General features: G+C 52.4%; 2 protein-coding genes across 2 annotated transcripts; one reads left to right on the top strand and one right to left on the bottom strand.

Annotated features, from left to right (window-relative positions):
• Window positions 1-6524: 6524 nt before the first annotated feature.
• On the bottom strand, window positions 6525-13832 carry Bak1 (BCL2 antagonist/killer 1). The gene is made up of 6 exons (XM_077109570.1): window positions 13621-13832; window positions 11480-11574; window positions 10249-10384; window positions 9796-9939; window positions 7985-8165; window positions 6525-7889 (listed from the first exon to the last, which is right to left on the bottom strand). Exons 2-6 carry the CDS (start codon window positions 11541-11543, stop codon window positions 7785-7787), a joined length of 630 nt encoding a protein of 209 aa, XP_076965685.1. The 5' UTR covers window positions 11544-11574; window positions 13621-13832; the 3' UTR covers window positions 6525-7784.
• A 1125-nt stretch (window positions 13833-14957) lies between these two features.
• Window positions 14958-22097, top strand: LOC143641841 (gametogenetin-binding protein 1-like). Its single transcript, XM_077109735.1, has 6 exons — window positions 14958-15445; window positions 16667-16788; window positions 17125-17216; window positions 17430-17547; window positions 20269-20408; window positions 22044-22097. The coding sequence occupies exons 1-6, from the start codon at window positions 14958-14960 to the stop codon at window positions 22095-22097; spliced, it is 1014 nt and encodes a 337-aa protein (XP_076965850.1).
• Window positions 22098-22451: the final 354 nt, after the last annotated feature.

The raw sequence follows: 22451 nt of genomic DNA, 5'->3' as shown, positions 1-22451 counted from the left end.
TTTAAGTTTTTACAGTGCTGGGGATTGAATCCAGGGCCTTGTACATACTAGGTAGGTGCTGTATGTCCAGCCCAAAGAGGGATTGTGTGGCTTACTGGCAAGGAGAGCAGGAGCTATAAACTCAACTCTCCCTCCTAGATTGGATTAGTCAGTAGTGGGGGAATTTATAGGAAGGGAGGGAGGATAAGCAGCTTATTGGTTGAATGACAAGAAGGTACATATTTCTTGGGAAGGTTATGTTCAGCATGAAGGATTTCTTTTTTTTTTTTCACCTTTTTGTGGTGCTGGGGATTGAACCCAGGGCCTTGTGCATGCGAGGCAAGCACTCTACCAACTGAGCTGTATCCCCAACCCTGCATGAGGGATTTTGAATTTGTGATGTCATTAAATAGGACAAACTGGCATCTGCTCACGTCCATTTTTGAAAGGCTAATTTCAAACCCCTAAGAATTTTTTTTTTTTTTTTCCTTTGCAGTGCTGGAGACTTAACCCAGAACCTTGTACTTGCTAGGTAAGCACTCTATCACTGTGCTACATCCCTAGCCACAAACCCTAAGAATCCTTAGTAAGAGCCTGGAGGCTTTTCCTGGAAGACAACTTAAGAACTTTGTTATTGAAGGAATTTATGTCAAATGTGTCTAGGCCTCAGCTGATTTCCATGCCAGCCTGGACACTGTAGGCCTGTGCATATTATAGTGTTCCATGAGGGTAGGGATGATTCTCAGGGAAGGCAAAGCCATGTGTGGGATACTCAGAACAGTTTCCAGTCCTGTGGTAAGCTGAGTTTGGGAGTCTAGGTGTGGCTCCTCTCACTAGGAGAGTTAGGCCCTTGTTCAGGCCACCCAGAATGAAAGTCCAAGGTCATGTTAAGACAGTCTTGTTGTGTGTGATGGTGCACACCTGTAATTCCAGTGGCTCAGGAGGCTGAGGCAGGAGGATCGTAAATTCAAGGCCAGCCTCACACATTAAGCAAGGCCCTAAGCAACTTAGTTCAAAATAAAAAAAATTAAAAGGACTGGGGACTGGTTCAGTGTTGAGAGCCACAGCCGAAGGGGCCCCAGCAAACTTCCAGCTGCCAGCTGATGATTGGCTCACAGCCGCCCCAGCAACTTCTAGCTGATTGGCTCCTCTGTGGTGATGCTCATTGGGCTGTTTCCCCGCCCTTTCAGACTATGGAGCTGCTCATTGGGGGACTTTTTTGGCTCCGCCCATGTGACCCAGCCAATCGGCCTCAAGAGCAAGAGGAGTGGGGGAGGTGGAGAGGCTTGTGGGAAGCTGGTGGTGGCAGTTGGGCTCTGAAGGTTTTTCCTGAGGAGCTGTTTTGTTTGGAGCTTGTGGTTCTAAAAATAAAGTTCGTTTCTTTTGACAAGTGGCTCCTGAATTGTGCCCAGCCAGACTGTGGCAGTTCAATGGTTAAATGCCCTTGGCTTCGGGCCCTAGTACCAAAAAAAAAAAAAAAAAATCTTTCCCATTACACATTATTCTACACATATCACCAGGGTAATTCTCATAGTCCCTTACTAGGGAATCACTTGGATTTTAGTGCTCTCTATAGCCCTTCTTTACATTTTGTTGTTATTTTCTTTTTGCAGTACTGAGGATTGAACTGAGGGGTGAATTACCACTGAGCTACAACCCTAGTCCTTTTTTTATGTTGAGGTTAATCTAAGTTGCCAAGTTGGTTTCAAACTTGAGATCTTCCTTGCCTCAGCCTCTGGAGTTGCTGGGATAACAGGTATGTGTTACAACACCGGGCTCTTGTGTTTGTGTATGAGAGAGAGAGAGAGAGAGAGAAAGAGGGGAGAGATGGGGATTGAACCCAGGGCCTTGTGAATGTTAGGTAAGTGCTCTACCACAGAGCTACCTGCCCAGCCCAGTGTTCATATTCTTGAGGAAGCCCAACCATCCACTAGAAATAAATTGGAAAAGATGCCTTCTGCTGGGTTTTCTTCGTGACTAAAACACTTAGGGGTTATTCCAGGAGAACTGGGCTAACTGGGCTGCACGAAATAACCACACAAGAGACACAAATACCTGTTTCTTTGGGGTTGCTGTAACGGCTCCTCTGACCTTAAGGGTCCTCAGAAAAAGAGAGCCTGTACGTGCTGACCCCTTTTATTGAGGAGAAGCCATTCAAATGAGGCAAGGGGTCGTTTCAGGGGGCTGAGTCTAGATGATGTTCACTGTTAGCAGGTTGACTGACATCTAGGTAGGCCACACCCAAGGGCACAGTAAGAGAAGGGGACACTCAAAGGGTGTTTTCATGGAACATTCTATCCCAAACAGGGAAAGGAGTGATATTACAAAGGAACAGGTGAGCGTAGCTCCACCCATGGGGCTGTAGGAAGGCACGCCCACCATGCACAAGACACTGTCACTGGAACCCAAGAAGGACGGGGCAGTCTAGCAGCAGTTGCTGCCTGAAGCCTCATCACCCAGGCAGGGAGTGACTCAGTCATGTTAAAGTTTGGTCTCCCACAGCCTTCAATGGGATTAGAGGTCAGGTTAGAGAGAATTAGGTCAAAACATGAGAAAGTTGGTGAGTCCAGCTTCCATGTCACCAGTTATCACATAAGTCTGTGCCATGAACTTCACAGAATAGGTTCACCTGGTGATGTCTTGGAGCACACAGCTTTGAGCTGTCTTTATGCTGTGTCCTTAGCCAAAGCTGACTGGAAAAGGTTGAGGCACTGGGAACCAGGGGTAGTTCCAAGATTGCAAAGAAAGTGTTGAGAAAAATGGGGCTAAGAGTTGAATTGATTCCCACGTTGATTCTAACCATCAGTCCCTACTCCTTTTACTCACCAAATGTCACACACTCACTTTCACGCCCTCACATGCATACACTTGGTGCCTACCCCATCCATTGCAAAGTCACATACTCCAGGTGTAGGGAGATTCTGTGGTTTCAATATTTGTGTCAACCATTACCATTATATGACTTCATCTTGACATGACTGCAGCCATCTTGAGTCATAGCCATCAATCCCCCAAGTAACCCTACCTGGTTTTTCCTGCATAGTTTCTCAGCAAACCATAAATAGATAAAACCATTAGGGTCATATGTGGGACTTGATAATCGGACCCTAACTCTAGGTATGAGACTGCTTAAGATACACCAGGTTCATTCCAACCTAGATGAAGTTACCTTTTGTCCTAATGCAAATATGCCTCTCTTTCTAACCCAAATTGTGTGGCTCCAACTAGTCTCTCTGCTGCCCAGGGCCACACTTTCATCAGTAAGTCCCCCAAGAACTATGCAATCCAGGAACTGTCTGCCTTTCTTGGTCTCAGAGCACTCTGAGGCCAGTTCTCATAGTTATGAAGGGACTTTTCTCAAGTCTGGGTTTTGCCTGTTATACTCCATCACCTGATCTTGGTCATGCGAAATCCCCCCTCTAATGCATCATTCATCAAAATTTCCAGGGGATCTGCTTCTACTCACAGCTCTCTCAGTAGGTTAGTTCATTACTTTTTGTTCTATTACCCGGTGAACTGAATCCTCCTGGTGTCCACATCTTACTTTTATATCCCAGGAGCCTTGTGTTCATCTTTCCCCCTTATGTTTATTTTTAACATGTCCCAGCAGTTGGTGAGCACACCCCAGAAACTGGATTTTGCTGGTCTTCTGATCCCTGACTTTGAACACCTCCAGCAATCTTTGGTAACTCCATACACACACATCACACACACACACACACACCAGATGATGAGTATCTGTTTTGCTCAAACTGAATATGCATTTTATAAGTGTCTGGAATCAGGGGCCTTTGCATTTGATGTGTGTATAATTGGAACAGGATATGGTGTTTCCATTTATTTTAATTAACTAAATAATTCATTTTAATTTATTTTTATGGTATCCAGGTGGCTAGGATAAAAACTTGTTCAAATAAACTGAGTGGTTTTAGAAAAAGGATTTTTTCAAATTAAAGGATTTGAGTGGACATTCAGTGACTTAAAATCTACTTTCTTCAGAGCAGATAAAATAAATACATGCCTGGCGCAGTGGCATGAGGATCCCAAGTTCAAAGCCAGCCTTAGCAGTTTAGTGAGGCTCTAAGAAACTCAGCAAGACTGTTTCTAAATAAAATATATAAAAAGCTGGAGATGTTGCTCAGTGGTAAGCACCCCTGGGTTCAATCCCTGGTACAAAAAACAAAAACAAACAAAAAAACACATGAAGGTGAAACTTTGGGGGTGGGAGTTAGGAGAATGCAAGGCTGCTGTCAACAAGGAGAGATATTTATACTGAAACTGTAGAACTGAGCAGATGACAGCTAAACACTGCTCCTTTCCCATGGCTTCCCTGTGAGCTCAAGGGTACCAAACTACAAGGAATCAGACATATTGGTGGAAATAAGTCCCAATTTCAGAACAACTACAACTTTTGAGGAATAAAGTAAGTTCACTTGGGTTTTTTTTGAGGGGGGTGGGGGGTTATTGTTGCAATGTTGATTGAACATCCCCAGATATTTTTCATTTTTAGTTTGGAGACAGGTTTGGCTAAGTTACCCAGCTGGCCTCAAACTTGTGATTTTCCTGCCTCAGTCTCCTGAGTCACTCAGATCACAGTCGTGCCTCACTGGGTTCCCAACCCACAAGTTTCGTGATTCAATAGCCTTAATTCCTGCTCCCTTCTGTCCCCTAGCCCTTGGCTTATTCTGGCTAACCTAACTTTAACCCCCTTGTTTTTCACAACTCCAGAATGCATTGGATTTAGGTTTTTGAAACTTTATCTTGGTAGCAGAATAAAGGGTGTGGAGGGTGCCAGGCTAGGCAAAGACAAAAGCAAAAATAAATAAATAAATAAGTAAATAAATAAATAAAATGGTAGGGTGGGGGTTAGAGATGGAACTCAGAGGAAGAGTCCCAAGAAGCATGAGCATGGTTTCCGCCCACCAGCACCACAGGAAAAAAAATCCAACCCAATTAGGTGAAGGCCAAAAGGCAAAAATCTTTTGAGGCTCTCCAAGCCTTTCAGGATAGTGTTCCAAGTCCTTTCTTAAAGAAGCAGAGAAGACCACACAGTTCCTGCCACTGCCCACCTGGCTACATTCCCACCGGAAGTCATCCGCAGCTGTTCCCTCAGTGCCTCACGCTGTTATCATCCCCCCAAACGCAAAAGCAAGCGGAAAGGGACACGTCTTCGGAGACCCCGCCCACAAAAGGGTACGCTTGCGTGCTCGACCCAGCGGCGGCCATTTTGGCCTCGGGCAGCCGCGCACCCTGAGCCTCACTCTTTGAGATCGAGTGTGGCTCCGCGGCTGCACAGGGATAGCTAGAGGCCACCTGGCACCCTTTGCCACGGCGGGTGCAGGCCCGCGAGACCATGGGCTTCCTTGCCCTTCTGTCTCCAAGTAAAACCTATAGCCATTATTCAGATGGCCTATGTTAGCTGCCTGTCCTTTCCTTCCTGGGTGACTCTGGGGAGGCACCTGTTTCCTGATCTGTCAAGTGGACACTGGAGAACACATGCGTGCACCCTGTCCCATACCTTTTTAAAAATATATTTTTATTAATTATTGATGGACCTTTATTTACTTATATGTGGTGCCGAGAATCCAACCCAGTGCCTTGCACATGCTAGGCAAGTGCTCTACCACTGAGTCACAACCCCAGACCCCCTGCCCCCCATAACTTTAATTTTGGGCATTGATAATAAATTCTCAGCATAAAGCCTGGCACATAGTAACATAAATGTTGTGTATGAGCTCTTCCTGGTTGTAGCAGGTCTTGCAGCAACCATCCTTTCAGCCACTACTTTCCCAGCCTCTGCTTTTTCCTTTTTACCACTGATCGTACAGACTATTTAAGCCCTCATGGAGAGGAAAGGGGCTTGGCAAGCCAGCGCCAAGAGACAAAGAGAAGCAAGTGAAGGTCATGGGTCCTTTTGGACTCACATGTGACAGTTTTGGAAGGGTGTCAGAAACACAGACCAGGGTGCCCAGGACTGAAAAGACTTGGTAGATTTTGGAACATTTCAACGCCCCCATGCTTGTTATTTTTATCACCTCTGACTGCCTCCCTTTAGGGACTCCCATGCAGAATCAAGACTCCTAGAATGAAAAAAGCCCTGTGTGTGTGTGCGGTGTGTCTGTGGCGACATCAGGAAGGGGGAGCTGGGACATTGTGTCCCAGGCAGAACTAACATGGGGGAGAAGAGCCTTTTGAGCCAGCATAGGCAGCAGGCCCAGGGAGGGAGAGGAATTCAGGCCAGACTTGGGGTGGCCTAGGGAGTCCTCAGTCTTGTGTAGCTGCTGTACCTACTCAGTAGTCAAAGGGTCCCTGGCTTCTTAAAGGGTTGAGAAATGACCTGGAACCCAAAGGAATGGGAAGTCCATGGAGAAGGGCCTAGAGTTGGTGGGGAGGGACCAAGGTCTTCTAGTCCACGGGGTGGAGAATAAGGCAGAATTCTGGAGGCTTTCTGAGATCTTTTTCAATAATAAGACAGGAACCCGTCAGCATGCTCAGCTTCCTGCACCCCAGCCTGATGGAGAGAGGTAGCAGAGGATACAGAAATACCAGGTGGGGGATTGCACAGTTTATTTCCAAACACAGTCAGAGGACAGGGTGTCAGGTGGCCAGCAGTCTCCATCTGCATCCCCTCTCTGCATTTGGCTTAATCAACAACTTCCCTCCCCTTGTCCCCAAGTCCCTAGGCTGTGCAAGATAGAGAAGGTACTGCCACTGCCTCCAGGAGGAGCCTAGGCAGGCAAGGAGCATGGAGTGTGGGGTGGGGGTGGAGTTCAAGTATTCACAGTTCTCCCATTCAGATTACACTATGCCCAGGCCATGAGGCAATTCCAGCTTCAGGATGGCTCCTGATGATAAAGACCCCCTCCCACTCAGACACTGCCTCTGAGCTCTCCTTTTTCTTAAAATAAACCAAGCCCTAGGCCCTGCAACTGGCAAGTAGGGGCCTCAGCACACCTGCTTACCCAAGAACCCCAGGGAGGGTCTTTACCTGTAGTGACTGGATTAGAAGCAAGTGGTTTCAGGTGAGGGGAGGGGGAAGAACTGAGAGGACCTGGGGGTGGGTGGGTGGCAGGCTTGGAGGGTCCTGATGGATATGTTCAGAACATTCTAGTCTGCACTGCCACCTCCAATCCCACCTCTGCCTCACACCCCAGGCCCAGAATCCCTGAGAGTCCAACCACAAGGCCAACATGGAGTGGGGGAGTGGGGGAGTGGGAGCAGGAGGGGAGCTGAGCAGGTCCTTGACCCCCTACACCAACCAGTCCTGCTCCTGGGAGCCATGTTTAGGGAGGGCCAGGACTGTGCTCAAGTCCCACCTCTCACGCTCTGATCTTCCAGAAGAGCTGAGTCCTGGGGGCACAGGGCTGATCCACTGACCAGCATACCTTAGATATCCTGACCCTGGACAGAGTGGTGGGAAAGGGGATGGGTCCTCCCAAGGGTATGTAAAAAGCTAAAACCATTAGAACTTCCTGGGAAGAAGTGGTTCCCAGCCTCTTGCCTCCCTAAGGTATCAATCTCCCCAGCCCCCTAAAGACAGGACTAAGGGGGTCCCAGAGAACTGAGGAAAGAGGCTACAGCCTCTCTCTGACAGGATAGTGCCCAGAGAAGGGGCCCATTAGCACCATGCAATGTTGGGGCATCTGTGTAGCCTGAATGACCGCTGGACGGGGTCCACTGCTGGAATGCCCACTTGCTAAAGCTTCTGTACTCTTGGGGGGAACCCCTGCAGGGGAGAAGGGAGGGAGTTTTGGCTAAAATCCAATCAGGGGTCCCCACTTGAACCCCAAAGGGCCCCCCAGGAGTCATGACTTGAAGAATCTTCGTACCACAAACTGGCCCAGCAGAACCACAGCCAGAACCACCAGCACATTCCGGATTGGGCCGTTGCCCAAGTCCAGGGCGGCCACCTGCCAGAAGAGACAAGGTGGTTAAAGAGAGGCTGATACCGGGCCCCAGGGCAATCCCAGCAGCAGGAAGGATTGGGTGACCCCCAGGCACTCACCCAGCCTCCTCTCTGTGCGATCCACCGGGCAATGCAGCGATGCAACATGAAGTCGGCCACAAAGTGGGTCACCTGGCCCAGGAAGCCTGTCAGGCCATGCCGGTAGACGTGTAAGGCCAGGCGATAGCCAAAGCCCAGGAGAGCCACCACACGGCCCCAGTTGATGCCACTCTCAAACAGGCTGTGAGCAGAGCATGCCACAGGTCAGTGGAGAGCTCCTGGGGGCCCCTTCCACCTGCCCTCCCTCTCCTGCCTCCTTGTACCCCACCCCTCTCCCAGATGGGAAGCTAAATGGCTTAGCTAGTCTGGCCTTGATTTGGGAAGGGCCTGGGTCTCTGTGAAAGGAGAAATCTCAGAGGGCATAGGAGTTACTACTGGAGTGTAGCTTCCCAAGGCCACAGGCCAACAAGGCACAGAAAGGGCAGAGGGTAGATGAGCGGACAGAGGAAGCAGGGAGATTACCTGTGGGTGTTGCTGCTGGCCTGGCAGCCCGAGGGGACAGCAGAGAGAAAACGACAGAAGAGAGATTAGGACAGGTCCCAGAATTACAGCAGCATGGGGGCATGGGGGCTAGACATTTTAGCTCTGAGCACTAATTGTAAGTCTATGACCTACTCGCACCTTTACCACCTTTACATTTCCCTGACACTCCAGGTGCAGTGCGGTGGTGCACTCCTGTAATCCCAGCGGCTTGGGAGGCTGGGACAGAAGGATTGCAAGTTCAAAGCCAGCTTCGGCAACAGTGAGGTTCTAAGCAACTCAGTGAGACCCTGTCTCTAAATAAAATATAAAGTAGGGCTGGGGATATGGCTCAGTGGTTGAGTTTCCCCGAGTTCAATCTCCGGTACTAAAACCAAACCAAACCAAAACAAAAAAACCAAATTTCCCTGACACTGTTTCCCTACCTCATGTGGAAATGATGGCTGACACTTTGCAAAAGAGGACACTGTTCTAAGTATATTTTTCCTACTTCAAAGATCAAGAGACTGAGGGGTAGAAGTTTCACAACTGCAGTTAGAGACAAAGCTAGGATGAGGTTGGGTGTGGTGGCACATGCCTGTGATCCTATCAACTCAGGAGGTTGACGTTGGAGAATCACAAGTTCAAGGCCAGCCTTAGCAATTTAGTGAGGCCCTCAGCAACTTAGCAAGACCCTGCTTCAAAATAAAAAATAAAAAAGGGCTGGGATGTGGCTCAGTGGTAAAGCTTCCTGGGTTCAATCTCCAGTACCAAAAACAAAACAAAACAAACAAAAAACCACCACCAACAACAAAAAAACTGAGAGTTGAATCAGGATTTTTTTCTTTTTTTGAGGTTCTAAGAATTAAACCCAGGGCCTCACACATACTAAGCAAGCACTCTTCCACTGAGCTTTTGGTGGCTTTGCTCCCTATATGAGATTGCCTCTGAGGTACCAGATTATTGGGAGCCATTTCCAGGTCCTGGGGGGGGGGGTTAGTACCTTTAGCATCTCTGGGCCATCCTTAGGTGGCCCATCTTACCCTCCCAACCCAGGGCCCCCCACAGTGTCCTGATCTAACTGGTCAAGTCCTTGGTGTCGGAACTCATAAGAGCTGTGAGCTTATGCCCAAAAGACAAATCTGGAACCGAGAGAGAGAGAGAGAGAGAGAGAGAGAGAGAGAGAGAGAGGCAGGCCAAGACCACATGTGAGCTAACAGACACCAGGGACTGCACACATGTCCCCTGACACTGACAAGAAAGAGTGTGCCTGTCCATGCTGGGGAGACCATCACATATGCAGGGTGCAGCACAGTGGTGATGGGACGGCAGAACAGAGTGACAGCGGGTACCTGGAGGCGATCTTGGTGAAGAGTTCATAGGCATTCGCAGCTGTAGGTTGTAGTTGTTCAAGCATGCTCTGGAACTCAGAGTCGTAGCGCCGGTTGATGTCGTCACCAATCACAGCGAGCTGCCGACCCACCTGTCCCATGGTACTGCAGGAGTAGGAAGCAGTGGGACATGGGCTTATAGCAGAGGGGTTCTGCCCAAGGGGCCCCGGCCTTGTGTACCTCTCCTTGGAGGTCCCTGACAGTGTTAGCTGACATGAGGGCGGAGCTCAGGGACAAGGGGAAGGCATGTGTCAAAAAGGGTGCATGATCTTTTATGGGAGTGGGAACCCAAATGAGAAAGGAGTGGTAATGGGAGGAGAGAAGCCCCCCAGGCCTCCTGGCTCCCAGGACCCACACATAGCCCCATATGAGCCTCTGTCCCCTTAAAGATGTCCCTATGGGGCTAGGGCTTACCTGGTAGGTTCTAGGGCCAAGGCAACCATCTCTGGGTCAGCAGGGCCAGCTGCCCCCTCAGCCTCCTGCTCCTGCCGGTGACGGTAATAAACGTAGCTACGGAAAACCTCCTCCGTGTCCCGGGCTACCTGCTGCTCTGAGATCAAAGCTGGGAGTCAGCAAGGGAAGACTGGACCCTAGCAGTGCATCCTTTGTGGGGGGCTCTGTGTTCCTCAAAGCCATGACTGTCCTCATCCAAGATAGGAATGTTCCCACTCCGGCCCCGTGGTGGACACCTAGTGCTCACTCTGGGGTCCTCTGCTGGGATATTCACTCAGTCCTCACAATCAGCTGGGAAGGGGGAGAGTTCTAGTTTATAGAAACCACAGCAGAGGGTGACCAAGTAATGCACACAAGGTCACACAACTGGGACAAGCAGTGGAGCCAGGGAATAATTCCAGGCATGTGGGCTCCGGAGTTTACCTCTGTGTGCATGAGGCACCCAGGCCTTGGGGAGAAACAGAATTCCAAGTGGTAGCTTTGGGCCAAGAAAAGTCACAAAGGGAGATAGAGACATGAGACCTGAACCCCAAGTCCAAGGAACAGCCTCTAGTGAGCCTTAAGCTTGGCCTCCCTGCCATCCACTTGGTAGTTTGGTGTTTTTTGTTTTGTTTTGGTTTGGTTTTGGTTTTGGTGCTGGGGATTGAACCCAGGACCTTGTGCATGCAAGGCAAGCACTCTACCAACTGAGCTATATCCCCAGCCCCTGCCATCCACTTGGAAGAGAGAAGGCAGGCGGCCATATTACTTCCTCCCCCAAGTCACAACAATTGCGTTTTTGGCGGACTCCGCTCAGTGATAAGCCAGTTCACTTCCTTATTTCTCCTACTACAGGGATACAACAGCCAGGCCCCATCCTCCTGCCCTCCTCCCTCACCTTCAATCCCGCCCTCTGCGCAGGGAGGGCATTGTGCCCTCTTGCATGCTGGCTCCTGGGCCTCTCCCAACCTCTGGACCTTCCCAGCCCAGGCTCCACCCACTCAAGCTTGACTCAAGCTCCAACTCCAGCTCCCGCTTCTGAGCCCAAGGGGCCACCAGCCTTGGGCTGGGAGATGCTTTCCTCCTTTATTCAAGGAGCTGAGCTGAGGTAGGACCTCAGCCCTTAGTCCTCTCGGCCCTACCCACATCGGCTCCCTCCAGCCTCCAGATAACCCTTGTGTCTATGGGAGTTCATGGTCAAGAAGACCCTTACCAGAATCGGAGGTTGGCTCTCCACATTCCTCACTGGGAGGACCTGGGCCTTGCCCGGATGCCATTTTTCAGGTCTTAGTAGAGGACAGTGTCAGCCTGTGGGAATGGGTGAGAAAAAGCAGAGATAGTTATGGGCTCTGACCAGGGACCCGAGAGAGGCTGCCTCTACCTTGGGTCCCAGCGGTATCTTCCAAGAGGAAAGAGAACTCACTGAATGACTCACTGGCCATCTTTCTAAGGAGATGGGGTCAGAAAGGTGAGGCAGTTGGGGCTGGGAATACAGCTCAACTGGTAGAGTGCCTGCCTCACATGCCCAAGGCCCGGGGTCCAACCTCCAGCACCACCAAGAAAAAAAAAAAAAGAAAAGAAAGGTGAGGCATTAGGGAGAGACCAAGGTATCTAGGTATCTGTACTGGCAATCAGGACCTTTTGGAGGGGTAAGGTCACAGCCATGCCCTGGTGGCTCTTGTGTCCCATTTCACATCACTAGTTTCAGAGGTTGAGGTTTCTTTCAGTTACTCCTAGGGCCACCTGCAGGCTCTCCAGCCCACACTACCACAGGTTGACCCCTCCCAGCCAGTGACCCTTGAAGGCCCTCCTCAAGGGCCCACTTCCCCCTGGCTGGCAGAAACATACTTTTTTTCCAACTCAGGCCTTTCAGCAAATACCTCCCGAGAACTTGCTGTGTAGTCCTACCACTTATGTATTGAAAACCCACCTACCCCAGTGAGATAAAGCATCACCACCCTCATGGACAGGTGGGAAAAGGAAGGCGAGGTGAGGATAGTGCCTGAGGCCATACAGCTAGTCCGGGCAGGTCAGGTCAGGAGGGTTATCTGATCTCCAGGAGTGCACACATCTTCTCTTCCAGTTTTCGGATTTGGGATTTCAGAGGGTGTCCTGTTCCCCGGGGCAGCTCTCTCCATCTGGCAACTCCCCGTCTGTGCCCTCCCCACTCCTGCCTTCAGAAGGACCTCAGGAGTCAGCGTGACACAGCCCCCAACCTGCCTCACACCACGCAGCTCTGCCACACACCTGTGCTCCGGTTCCCAGCCCCAGTTTTCCTCTTTGCCCAGCCCGGGCATGGCCTCGATTCCGGCTGAGGGAGTATTTCCTGATTTCAACGGTTTCACTTTCAGTTTGCGCCCCTTCCAGAGCCCCACTTCTTTCCAAGTGTCCTCCATCACCCTGGCAGGAAGCGCCCCTCTTCCCGTCCTTGAAGAGGACTCAGCCCCACCCTGTACCCAGGGCTGCAGACCCCTACCTGGCCCCAGGCCCACATTCCCTCGCTCACCCTCCTTCCTCTTAGGCCTGGGATCATTTTTGAAAGTTACCTAAGAGCTCCCTGAGAAGAGGTAGCGGAGCGCTGACCCACCTGTACACTCAGTTTTTCCTACCTCTACCCTCTTAGGGCCAAGGATGAGGCAAAGGCAGACCCTCCCCTCCCCCACCCCTGGGCGCCAGGCCTTGTACAGCTCTTTGCCTGCACACCTCACCCCCCAGCTCCTTCCTAAGATGCCCTTTCCTCTTCTCTGGTCTCCAAAATCTGGTCCCCCTGGGACAGCACTGCCAGGGGATGCTGATGGAATCACCAACTCCCTCTAACTTCTTCCTCCCCAGGGGCTCACTGCTGGAGAGCAGACGGAGTCTCAGAACAGCCCCCAAAGCCGGCGGCCTGTGCTCACCAGGGCCTCTGCCTACCCCCACCATCCCAGTGGCCTAACTTCCCATTCCACCCCCTTCTCCTTGGCTTGCTGGGCCTACGAAAGATGTTCCCCAGGAAGATACGCGTGGCCTGGCCCCAGACCCAGTCTAGAGATCCCGGGGCAGCAGAAAGCTCTGTGAAAGTATTATTCCCTACCCTTGACCTTGGCTCTGATCTCCTCTCCCAACCCCCCAGATTGCTAAATTGCCTGGTTCTCTGGCATTCAGGGCCATCCAGGGCCGGGGCTAGAGGGGGAGCTATCTGGGAGAGGGGAGCCAGAGGTAGCCTGTCGCGACCAGACCCCCAGCGGGGCATGGGGACCTGCCTGGGCAAGTCTCGAGACTTCTCCTCCCTAGCCGGCTCTCGGTGGGCTCTCTGCCCCACGCTGGGGCTGAAACTGGCAGGATTAGGGAAGATGGAGGGAACTGCCGGCTTACCTGTCCAGTTTCTGGTCCAGAGCCGGAGAGCTCGGCAGGGCCAAGGCCGAAGATCCCCAAGGGCTGGTGGCTGCTCCCAGCGGCAGGGTTTTGGGCTCAGCTTCCAGGAACCGGCGTCAGTGCATTCCTGGTGTCAGGATGCAGCCCTTGCTTGTCCTGGTGCGGCCCCGGGGACCCGCGCGGCTCCACCGGTCCTAGAGGTGCCGGCAGCACCCAGCTGCAATCAGCTCCCTCTAGAGGAAGTTGCTTGGTGGCCACCGGATGCGGATGCACAGGCCTACAGCCTGGAGGCACGGGCTGGGCGGGCTGGGGGGAAGCTGGTCCTCACCCTCTCCCCCTCCTCTCCCCCCTCCCCCCACCCACTTCCCAGCCAGGCCGAGAGGCTTCCTGGGGCTCACTGCTTTTCCCATCCCTTATTCCACTCCTCCTTGATTTTCCCTCTCTTCCCTCAGTTAACACTAATAAAAAAACACGATTGAGAAGTTTCTTAAGCGCCTCAGCTTAGCAGTGCAGTTTAGAAACCATTCTTTCCTTGTATCTTCTCTGCACCTTTGGAAGTCGGGATGGTTGACTAGGCCCATTTTACAAATGGACAAAGCGAGGCTGGCTCTACTGGTTTGAGGAACTCTCCCAAGGTCACCGACCTGGGTTCATGGTCAGATTCGTGGGTGCTGCGGGGAACACTACTACTAAACTGGGATTCAATATGCAATCAAATCTGGGCAACGAGGCACCTTGGAAATCTCTGGGATCTCAAATCTTGAAGGTGACCTGCAGGGAAGCAGAGATGTAGACCCTGGAGTCTGTGCTACCACCTAGACCTGGGCAGGCCAGTGGGGACAAGAGGGAGGACAGAAACTGTGTGGCTTCAGGAATGTTCCCAAGCACAGAATAAACTACAGAAGGACAGAAGTGTGTGCAGAGTCCCCAACAGCCCCCCCCCCTCCTCCTTAGGGTCCCTTCCCTCACAGTCTTCCTGTCCATCCCCTGCCAGGCCTTCTGGGCTCTCAAAAACCTCTTCTCCTTCCAGTCTTGACCTGGACTCCAGCCCCATTGCCACCCCCAGCTTGTCCCCATGCTCCCTGGAGCCTGGTCAACCTGGAGCTCAGCTAGACTGCGCCCACTCCTCTGCTCGTCCACCCCGTCCTCTCTGTCTCCAGTGAACACATCCCCCTCTGTGTCCCCCACCCCATACTGAGCCCCCACCCCCGCCTCATCTTTGCCTTCTAGAACTCCTGGAAGTCTCCAACTGGAGGTTTTAATTTGAAAACTCCCTGTTCTTAAGCAGTTGGTCCTGGGCTGCTGCAACTCTTCCTTGAGTCAGGGTCCCTCTCAGGATGGAGGCCCCAGCTCGAACCTCGAGATCACGGTCACGGACTTTGGGCCGTTCTCCTATGTTCCGCTTTTTCCAAAGCTTGGTGGGCAGCAAGGGCAACCCAAAGAGCTCGGACAAGGCCCTGGCCAGGGGCCAGTTGTGCCTGCTACAAGAACAGGACACCACCTCCCCGAAGACGGGCCTCCAGGGGGACTCCGGGTGGAGGGAGCCAGGGCCCCTTGCCTCGCTGCCCTGTACCCTCTCAGTGGCCGTGCCCAGGGCCTCCGCACACCTGTTACAGCACGAGGCCTTTGGGCTGGGCATGGGGGACAGGGGCTCCCAGACCACTAACCCCAAGGAGGTCCTGAGGCTTACAGCCCAGTGCGTAGAAGTGAAGCCATTCCTTCCCGGAAGAAGCCTGGAGGTGCTGGGCAACATGTCAGAGAAGAAAGAGAACCGAGAGGAGGAAGAGGAGCCAGCAGGGGAGGCCTCGGGGGATTCAGGGGAGAGGTGAGGTGCTGGGGTCAAGGAGGGTGGTTGTGTTGGGGACCCGGATGGGGCGGGAGCCTAAGGTAGAGGTACTGGGAAGAGGCCTGAACATAATGCCTGGCATGGTGGCTCAGGCCTGTAATCCCAGTGATTTAGGAGGCCGAGGCAGGAGGATTGAAAGTTTGAGGCCAGCCTCAACAACTTAGAAAGAACTTACCTCAAAAGAAAAAATTAAAAAAGGGACTGGAATATAGATCAGTGGTGAAGTTCCCTGGGTTCAGTCCCCAGTACAAAAAACAAAACAAAACAAAACAAAACAAAGGTGGGGGAAGTACATAGGCCTGAGATGAGGGAACCCAAGTTGGGGAGGGTCTGTGAGCAGAGTCAGTGGATGGATAAAGGGTCTAGAAGAACACTAAGGTGTGAAGGCAGAGATGGAGTAGGACTAAGGGATGGGAGCATCAGGAGCTGGGGAGTCTGCGCTGGGCCTGGAGGCACATGCCTGTGATCCCAGCCACTCAGGAGACTGAGAAGGGAGGATGGCCAGTTTGAGAGCAGCCTCAGAAATGTATGGAGGCCCTAAGTAACTTAGTGAGATCCTGTCTCAAAATAAAAAATAAAAGGGGCTGAGGATGAACTCAGTGGTAAATGACTTCAATCCCTGGTACCAAAAAAAAAGAAAGAGTGGGGAGGTCTATAGATGACGGTTTGGAGGGGAGACCCATGGGGTCCTCCACAAGTACAGGGTTGTGGATGAAAGGGTGATGAAGGGTGCGGTTGGGGGTGTGGCTTTGTAGTGGAGGGCTTGCCTAGCACTTGAGGCCTGGACTTGGACCCCAGCATTGCTAGGGAAACCATGAGAGAGGGGGAGGGGCTAAGGGCTGGAGGGAGTACCCAGGTGGGCTCAGCTCCCTCCGCCTCCCTCTCCTATTCAGGCCCTCCTCCCCGCTGCCTGCCCTCCAGACTCTCTCCTTCTGGTTCCCCACTCCCCCTGGGCCCGGGCCTTCTGTGTGACAAAGGGGGACCGCCTCTCAGTCTCCTTCTTTCCTCAACACTGACTTTCTTGGGGTGGGGGGAAAGCTCCTTCCATGACGAAGACCCCAGGGGGCCCACAGGAGAGGGCCAATGGAGGGGGCCAGGCAGGCCTGTGGGAAAGCCTTGCCCGGAGGTTTGGGGTGGGAAGGTCACTGCCCCTTCTCTGGGCCCACCTGCCTCCCCTAGCTGACTGTGCTTTGGGATTAGGAGCCACCTTGCCCAGGCCCTGGAGGAGGAGCAAGGATGCCTGAGGTACAGGGAGCTGCTGGAAGTCAGCCCCCAGGCCTTCAGCAGGGAGGAGGAGGAGGAGGAGACGTGCCTACTTGATGGTGAGTAATGGTGGCCCTGGGCAGAGGGGTGCAGGGCCTGGCAGCCCACAGGACCCGTTCTGAGGAACGCTGAAGTCAGACTGCTTGGGTTCGAAGCCCGCTTCCGTCAGGCTGTGGGATGGTGGCGTGTTGTTAACCTCAGCAGTTTCCTCATCTATAAAAGGAGAATCAATCAGTTGCAAGGATTGACCAAGGTGGCTTCCTCGGGGGCCTAAAACTGGGCCTGGCACACAGCAAGGGTTTGGTAACCCTGCCCTCAGCTCAGCCTGCCCCACCTCCTTGGCCCGGGACCCCTCCTTCCTCCCAGCCTCCTGCTCATCATCTGTCCTTTCACAGGAGACCTCAGGCTGGCCTCTTCCAAGGCAGGAACTCCCTGGAACCGCCTCCTTGGTTTGTACAAGCAGCTCCAGAAATCAGCCATTGTCAAGGTCTGTGGGGGGTGGGGTCCTGGCTGAGCCCAGGCTATGTGGCTTGGTCCCTTGGGAACAGTCCCCTTTCTTCACCTTCGGGGACTGTTCTCTCCTACTTTCTGTGTTCTTGAGGGAGGGTGGGGGCTGCAGGCCCGGGGTCCTGGCCCTCCGCACCTGCTCAGAGACTTGGCGGGCCATCAGTTTCCTCTCAAGGAAGGCTTGCCCCTCCAGGAGAAAGGGGAGGAAGAGGAAACGGAGGAAGAGGACAATTCATTCAAGCTCTGTGTCCCAAGAATTATTGGCTTCCAGTCACCACTGCACAAAACTTTTAGGTCCACAGATACCGTGGGTAAGACTCTCCACCCGACCCCTCGCCTCCCAGATTGTTCCCAGACCCCGGAAGCCCCCCTTATATTGCACTCAGTCCTAGAGTACAATGTAAGCATTGACCACCAGATGGCATCAGAGGACCTAAGATGACCAACAGGGATGGGGGACCTGTGTGTTATGGGGCTGGAGGTCTCTAGGTCCAACAAGGGTCCCTCAGGGTTTCTGAGGCTGCAGGGTTGGGGTGGGGCCACTCGAGCACCGTACTTTCTCCAGCCCAGAGGTTTTATTTCTTTGGGAGGAGTCCCTGGTTCATGCACTGCTGTGTCTGAGCCCTAGAGAGTCCTCTCTCCTACTACAGCCCCAAACATGAAGGACAGTTGGTTCAGAATTGGTAAGAATGTATGGCAGGGGCTGGGGATCTACTCAGTTGGTAGAGTACTTGCCTTGCATGCCCAAGGCCCTGGGTTCAATCCCCAGCACCAAAACCAAAAAAGAATATATGACAGAAATCATTGTTGGTCTGTAATCCCAGCTGCTTGGAAGCCTGAGGTAGGAGGATCGACTGAAAGAAGGATTGACCACAAGTTCAAGGCCATCCTGGACAACTTATGGAGCCCCTTTCTCAAAATAAAATTTAAACAAAGCACTGGGATTAGAGATACAGCTCGATGGTAGAGGGCTTATCTAGCATGCATGAAGCCCTGCATTCAACACCCAGGGCCACAAAAAGAAAACAAATGAAAGAAAAAATTGTTGAGCCAGGGTGTAGCTCAGTGGTAGAGGGAGTACTTAGCATGTATGAGGCCTCTGGGTTCAATTTCCAGCACCAATGTTCACCTCCCAAACCCCCGCCCCAAAAAACCCAAAAAGTCATTGTTGACATTTACTTAGCCATCACTGGGTGACCAGACCCTCACATAAGCACTTTTCATAAAATGGTAGATTACAACTCTGAAGTAGGTCCTGTTATCATCATCACTTATAGCAGGGAAGCACAGAGACATTAGATAATATGTCCAAGGTCACACAGCTAGTAATGAGCAGAGCTGGAATTGAACTAACAGATTCAGGCTTTTTTTTGTGTGTGTGTGTGGTACCTGGGCACTTGACCACTGAGCCACATCCCCAGCCCTTTTTATTTTATTTTTATTTATTTATTTATTTATTTTTAAAGAGAGAGAGAAAATTTTAATATTTATTATTTCTTAGTTTTCGGCGGACACAACATCTTTGTTTATATGTGGTGCTGAGGATTGAACCCGGGCCGCATGCACGCTTGAGCCACATCCCCAGCCCCACCCCAGCCCTTTTTAATATTTTATTTAGACAGGGTCTCACTAAATTGCTTAGGGCCTTATTAAGTTGCTGAGGCTGGCTTTGAACTTCTGATCCTTCTGCCTCAGCCTCCTGAGCCTCTGGGATTACAGGCTCCTGTCACGGGGGCTGGGTCCAAGCTCTTTAGTATGTGGGTGAAGAGATCTACCCCTGCCTCATGCTCTGCCCAGGAGCAGCCTCACATCTCTGCTTTGCAGGAGGAGCCCCCCTTCCTGGAGTAGGAGGGCCTGGCTGGTTCCCAGTAACTGAAGAGCTTTGAGGGGGCGTTCTTGGGTGGCCGAGCTGGAGTGAGGTTAGAAAAGCAGCCTCCCCCTCTTGGTCCTTGGGTCCCTGGCACCTGGTTCCACTCTGCTCCTGCATTCTCACGCTCTGGGAATATTGGAATAGCAAACTCGGTTTCTCCTACGCTGTCATAACACAAAATACTGTGATACAGATGTGTGGCAGTACATCCCCACACTCGAAGCCATCTAGCAGCTCCCTAGGTTCTGCAGGGGAAACCACCCAGGGTCCTCCAGTCTATTTGGCTCTAACACTGTTTACCTAGAGAGAGCATCAGATCCCACGGGTTGAGGACTTAGTGCCACAAGACTGTCCTCCACATTATTTATTTGCGATACTGGAGATTGAACCCAGGGGTACTCTACTACTGCACTATACCCCCAGCTCTTTTGATTTTTTTACTTCAGCCACTGGCTAAATTGCCAAGGCTGGCCTGGAACATCTGATCCTCCTCCCTTAGGCTCCTGGGTTGCTAGAATTATAGGCACAGGCCACCGTACCTGGCACGTCCCCCAATTTAAATGCCAATCTCAAGTGCCAGGTTGTTTTATCTGTGCTTCTGACCAACCAGCTACCAGTCAGGGTTCCTGTGACCCCCTCCCCAAGCTCAACTTGCTTGAGCAGCTCACAGAACAGAGGAGACATTTGACTTACCTTTACCTGTTTATTATGAAGGATATCACAAAGGGTACAGGTGAAGCCTAGGGCAGGGCATGGGGGTTTCACACCCTCTCCTGGCCACCGGCCACTGCACCCCAGCTACCCAGCAGTTCAGCCACCCGGAAGTTCTCCAAGATCCATCCTTTTTCTTTTTCATAGGTATGATTGACTAAATCTTTGGCCACTGGTGATCCATTTAACCCTCATCCCCTCTCCCCTCCCTGGAGGCTGGATTTGCAGAGGTCAAAGTCCCAACCCTCTGAAACCACCTTGGTCTCTCAGGTGACAGCTGGCATCCCCAAGCTGCAGAAGGGCTGTCGGCTCTCAGTCATCCATCCGCATACCCAAAGACACTTACCACTTTGAAGATGCCAAGGATTTCAGGAGTTGCACGCCAGGAAACAGGATGAAGACCAAATATATATTTCACAATCTCACATATGCCCATCTCTCTGACTCTCAGGTTTTGTGGAGTCGGAGTTGAAGAAACTTCTGGCAGTACAGCGAGAGGCTCGCCTCTGGAAGATGGGCAGCCTAGAGGGCCGGGAGCTGCTGACCCAGCCAGAGATCACCCTGGAGGAGGCTGGCATGGTGGATGGCCAGGTATGCCTGGCCACCCCAGACCGCCAAGGCCCCTGCCTGAGGGCGTTGGTGAAAGAGGCTTCCCACCTCCTCAGGGCTCAGCCCCCACTGCCTGGGTAGGGTTGGGGAAGACCCCTTTTTAGTTGTAGCATTTCTGAATTCAGGACCCTGCGACCCTGAACTCACATGCACAGGCACAGACGCACATATGTGTGCATCCTCACCCACCCCCACACACTTCCTCAGTCATCTCTCACTTGAACCAGAGTCATGAACAATGAGGGGATGTGTCTAGACAGGCTGAAATCATGTTAGAGCGCGATATTGCTCTTCTTCTATTCTCTCCCCTGTTCTCACCCACTCTCACAAGCACCCAGAGGCTCTAGGGAGCAACCCCACTGGGCAGACCAAGGACCAGCCACTGCTCACCCTCCTTGACACCCACCATGAAAGCTTAGTCCTGTCTCAGCTCCCCTGCGAGCCTGGATGGATCTCTTGTTGGAACACCTGTCAGTGCTCTTTTGAGTTGATTTCTCCCCTGCCATGTCCATGTGGCTTCCAGAAGGAATGAGCCCAAGGTTGAGAGGCCAACATCTCTAAGCAAAGTCTCAACTCTGGCATTGACTTGCTCTATGACATTGACTCTAAGCCTTCAAGGGTCTACAGTTAAAGGCCCTGCCGCCCTGGGGACAGTGGCATATGCCTCGCCTCCTGGGGTGGTGATTACCATAAACACTGGGCACTGGGGTCACTCTCCCATTGTCCTGAACCTCCCTGAATGCCTAGGTCATGGGAGGCCCCATGTCCCCTCATCCCTAACACACAAGTTTGCCAGGAGCGTTGGCTCACGCCTGTAATCCCAGTGGCTTGGGAGACTGAGGCAGGAGGATCAAGCATTCAAAGCCAGCCTCAGCAATGGCGAGGCGCTAAGCAACTCAGTGAGACCCTACTCTAAATAAAATACAAAATAGGGCTGGGGATGGGGCTTAGTACTTGAGTGTCCCGGATTCAATCCCTGGTACCCGCCCCCCCCCAAAAAAAGAACAAAGAACACACAAGTTCCCCTTTTAAAGGGCAGGCCCCTCATTTTTTTCCCTTTCATGCTAAAGGGCTCTACTCTTGGGACTCCCCTTCACCTTCCTTCCCTCTTCTTCTGAACTGTCCCTTGAGCCAGGCTGTCCTGTCCCAGGGCTCCCGGTCCTGGGGTAGGCTGAGCAGCAGAGCAGCATGGAAGGACCCTGAGGAGATTCTGGGTGATATAAGTGGGGTCCCAGCCAGTCCTTGCTTTGGGGCCAGAGTTGCATCCACAATGTTTCAGGGTCCCATCCTCACCACCCCCACTTTCTCCTTCTCTGCCCTTAGGGACACCAAGCTGAGGGGGAACGAATCCACCTCCTGGCCTTTGGAGAATGCTGGGGGCCTGGGGGAGGGAAGGGTGCAGAGTACCTGGGTCCTGGGGTTTGCAGGGACCCCCCCCCCAAGTTGAAGGGAGAATGGAGTCTCCATTTTATGGCAAGGAGGTAGCTGGGGTTGGTGGCACCCAGCCAGCCTTGGGATTCTGGAACAGGTGGCTCTGGGGTGCTTCTTTCCTGAGCAGGGGAGGGAAGGAGCCCACAGGTGCGGAGGCATCTCCTTTTCTCCGTTTCTGCCCCTCAGCATCTGCTCCTGGAGGAGATCGATGAGATGGGAAACTGGCCTCCTCCGGAGTGAGGCCCCCGCTGGCCAGAGTCTGTCCTGTCTCACCCCCTGGGCCCACATGTAGTAGGAACACGTCGCTCTTCCAGGACACATCCGAGAAGCCCCTAGAGCCTGGGGGGGCTTTGGAATGAACAGTGTCCACGCATCTGGAGGGTGGCTCAACATACTGTCCCCACCCGTAAGACTCGGGCCTATGATGTTATTAATAAAAACCTGGTTTGCCTTTGGCCTCCGTGGCTTTTGTCTCTGGACCTTGCCCCTCATCCCTGACCAGTCTACTGGGGTCTCACTTGGGTGCCCAGTCTGTGCCCAGAGATGCTAGCACAGTGCTGACTGCAGAGCCTCTGGGTGGGGAGAGCGGGGAGG

This window comes from Callospermophilus lateralis, chromosome 6, assembly GCF_048772815.1.
Source record: "Callospermophilus lateralis isolate mCalLat2 chromosome 6, mCalLat2.hap1, whole genome shotgun sequence".
NCBI lineage: Eukaryota > Metazoa > Chordata > Mammalia > Rodentia > Sciuridae > Callospermophilus > Callospermophilus lateralis.
This window is presented reverse-complemented; position numbering and strand designations above follow the sequence as displayed.

Excerpts from the sequence above, each read along its gene's own strand:
- LOC143641841 (XM_077109735.1), top strand. The coding sequence starts at position 14,958 with ATGGAGGCCCCAGCTCGAACCTCGAGATCACGGTCACGGACTTTGGGC. Across the intron at positions 16,789-17,124 it reads GGAGACGTGCCTACTTGATG|GAGACCTCAGGCTGGCCTCT; the intron begins GTGAGTAATGGT and ends GTCCTTTCACAG. Across the intron at positions 17,217-17,429 it reads AGAAATCAGCCATTGTCAAG|GAGAAAGGGGAGGAAGAGGA; the intron begins GTCTGTGGGGGG and ends TTGCCCCTCCAG.
- Bak1 (XM_077109570.1), bottom strand. The coding sequence starts at position 11,543 with ATGGCATCCGGGCAAGGCCCAGGTCCTCCCAGTGAGGAATGTGGAGAG. Across the intron at positions 10,385-11,479 it reads AGAGCCAACCTCCGATTCTG|AGCAGCAGGTAGCCCGGGAC; the intron begins GTAAGGGTCTTC and ends CTTTGATCTCAG. Across the intron at positions 9,940-10,248 it reads TTGGCCCTAGAACCTACCAG|TACCATGGGACAGGTGGGTC; the intron begins GTAAGCCCTAGC and ends CTACTCCTGCAG.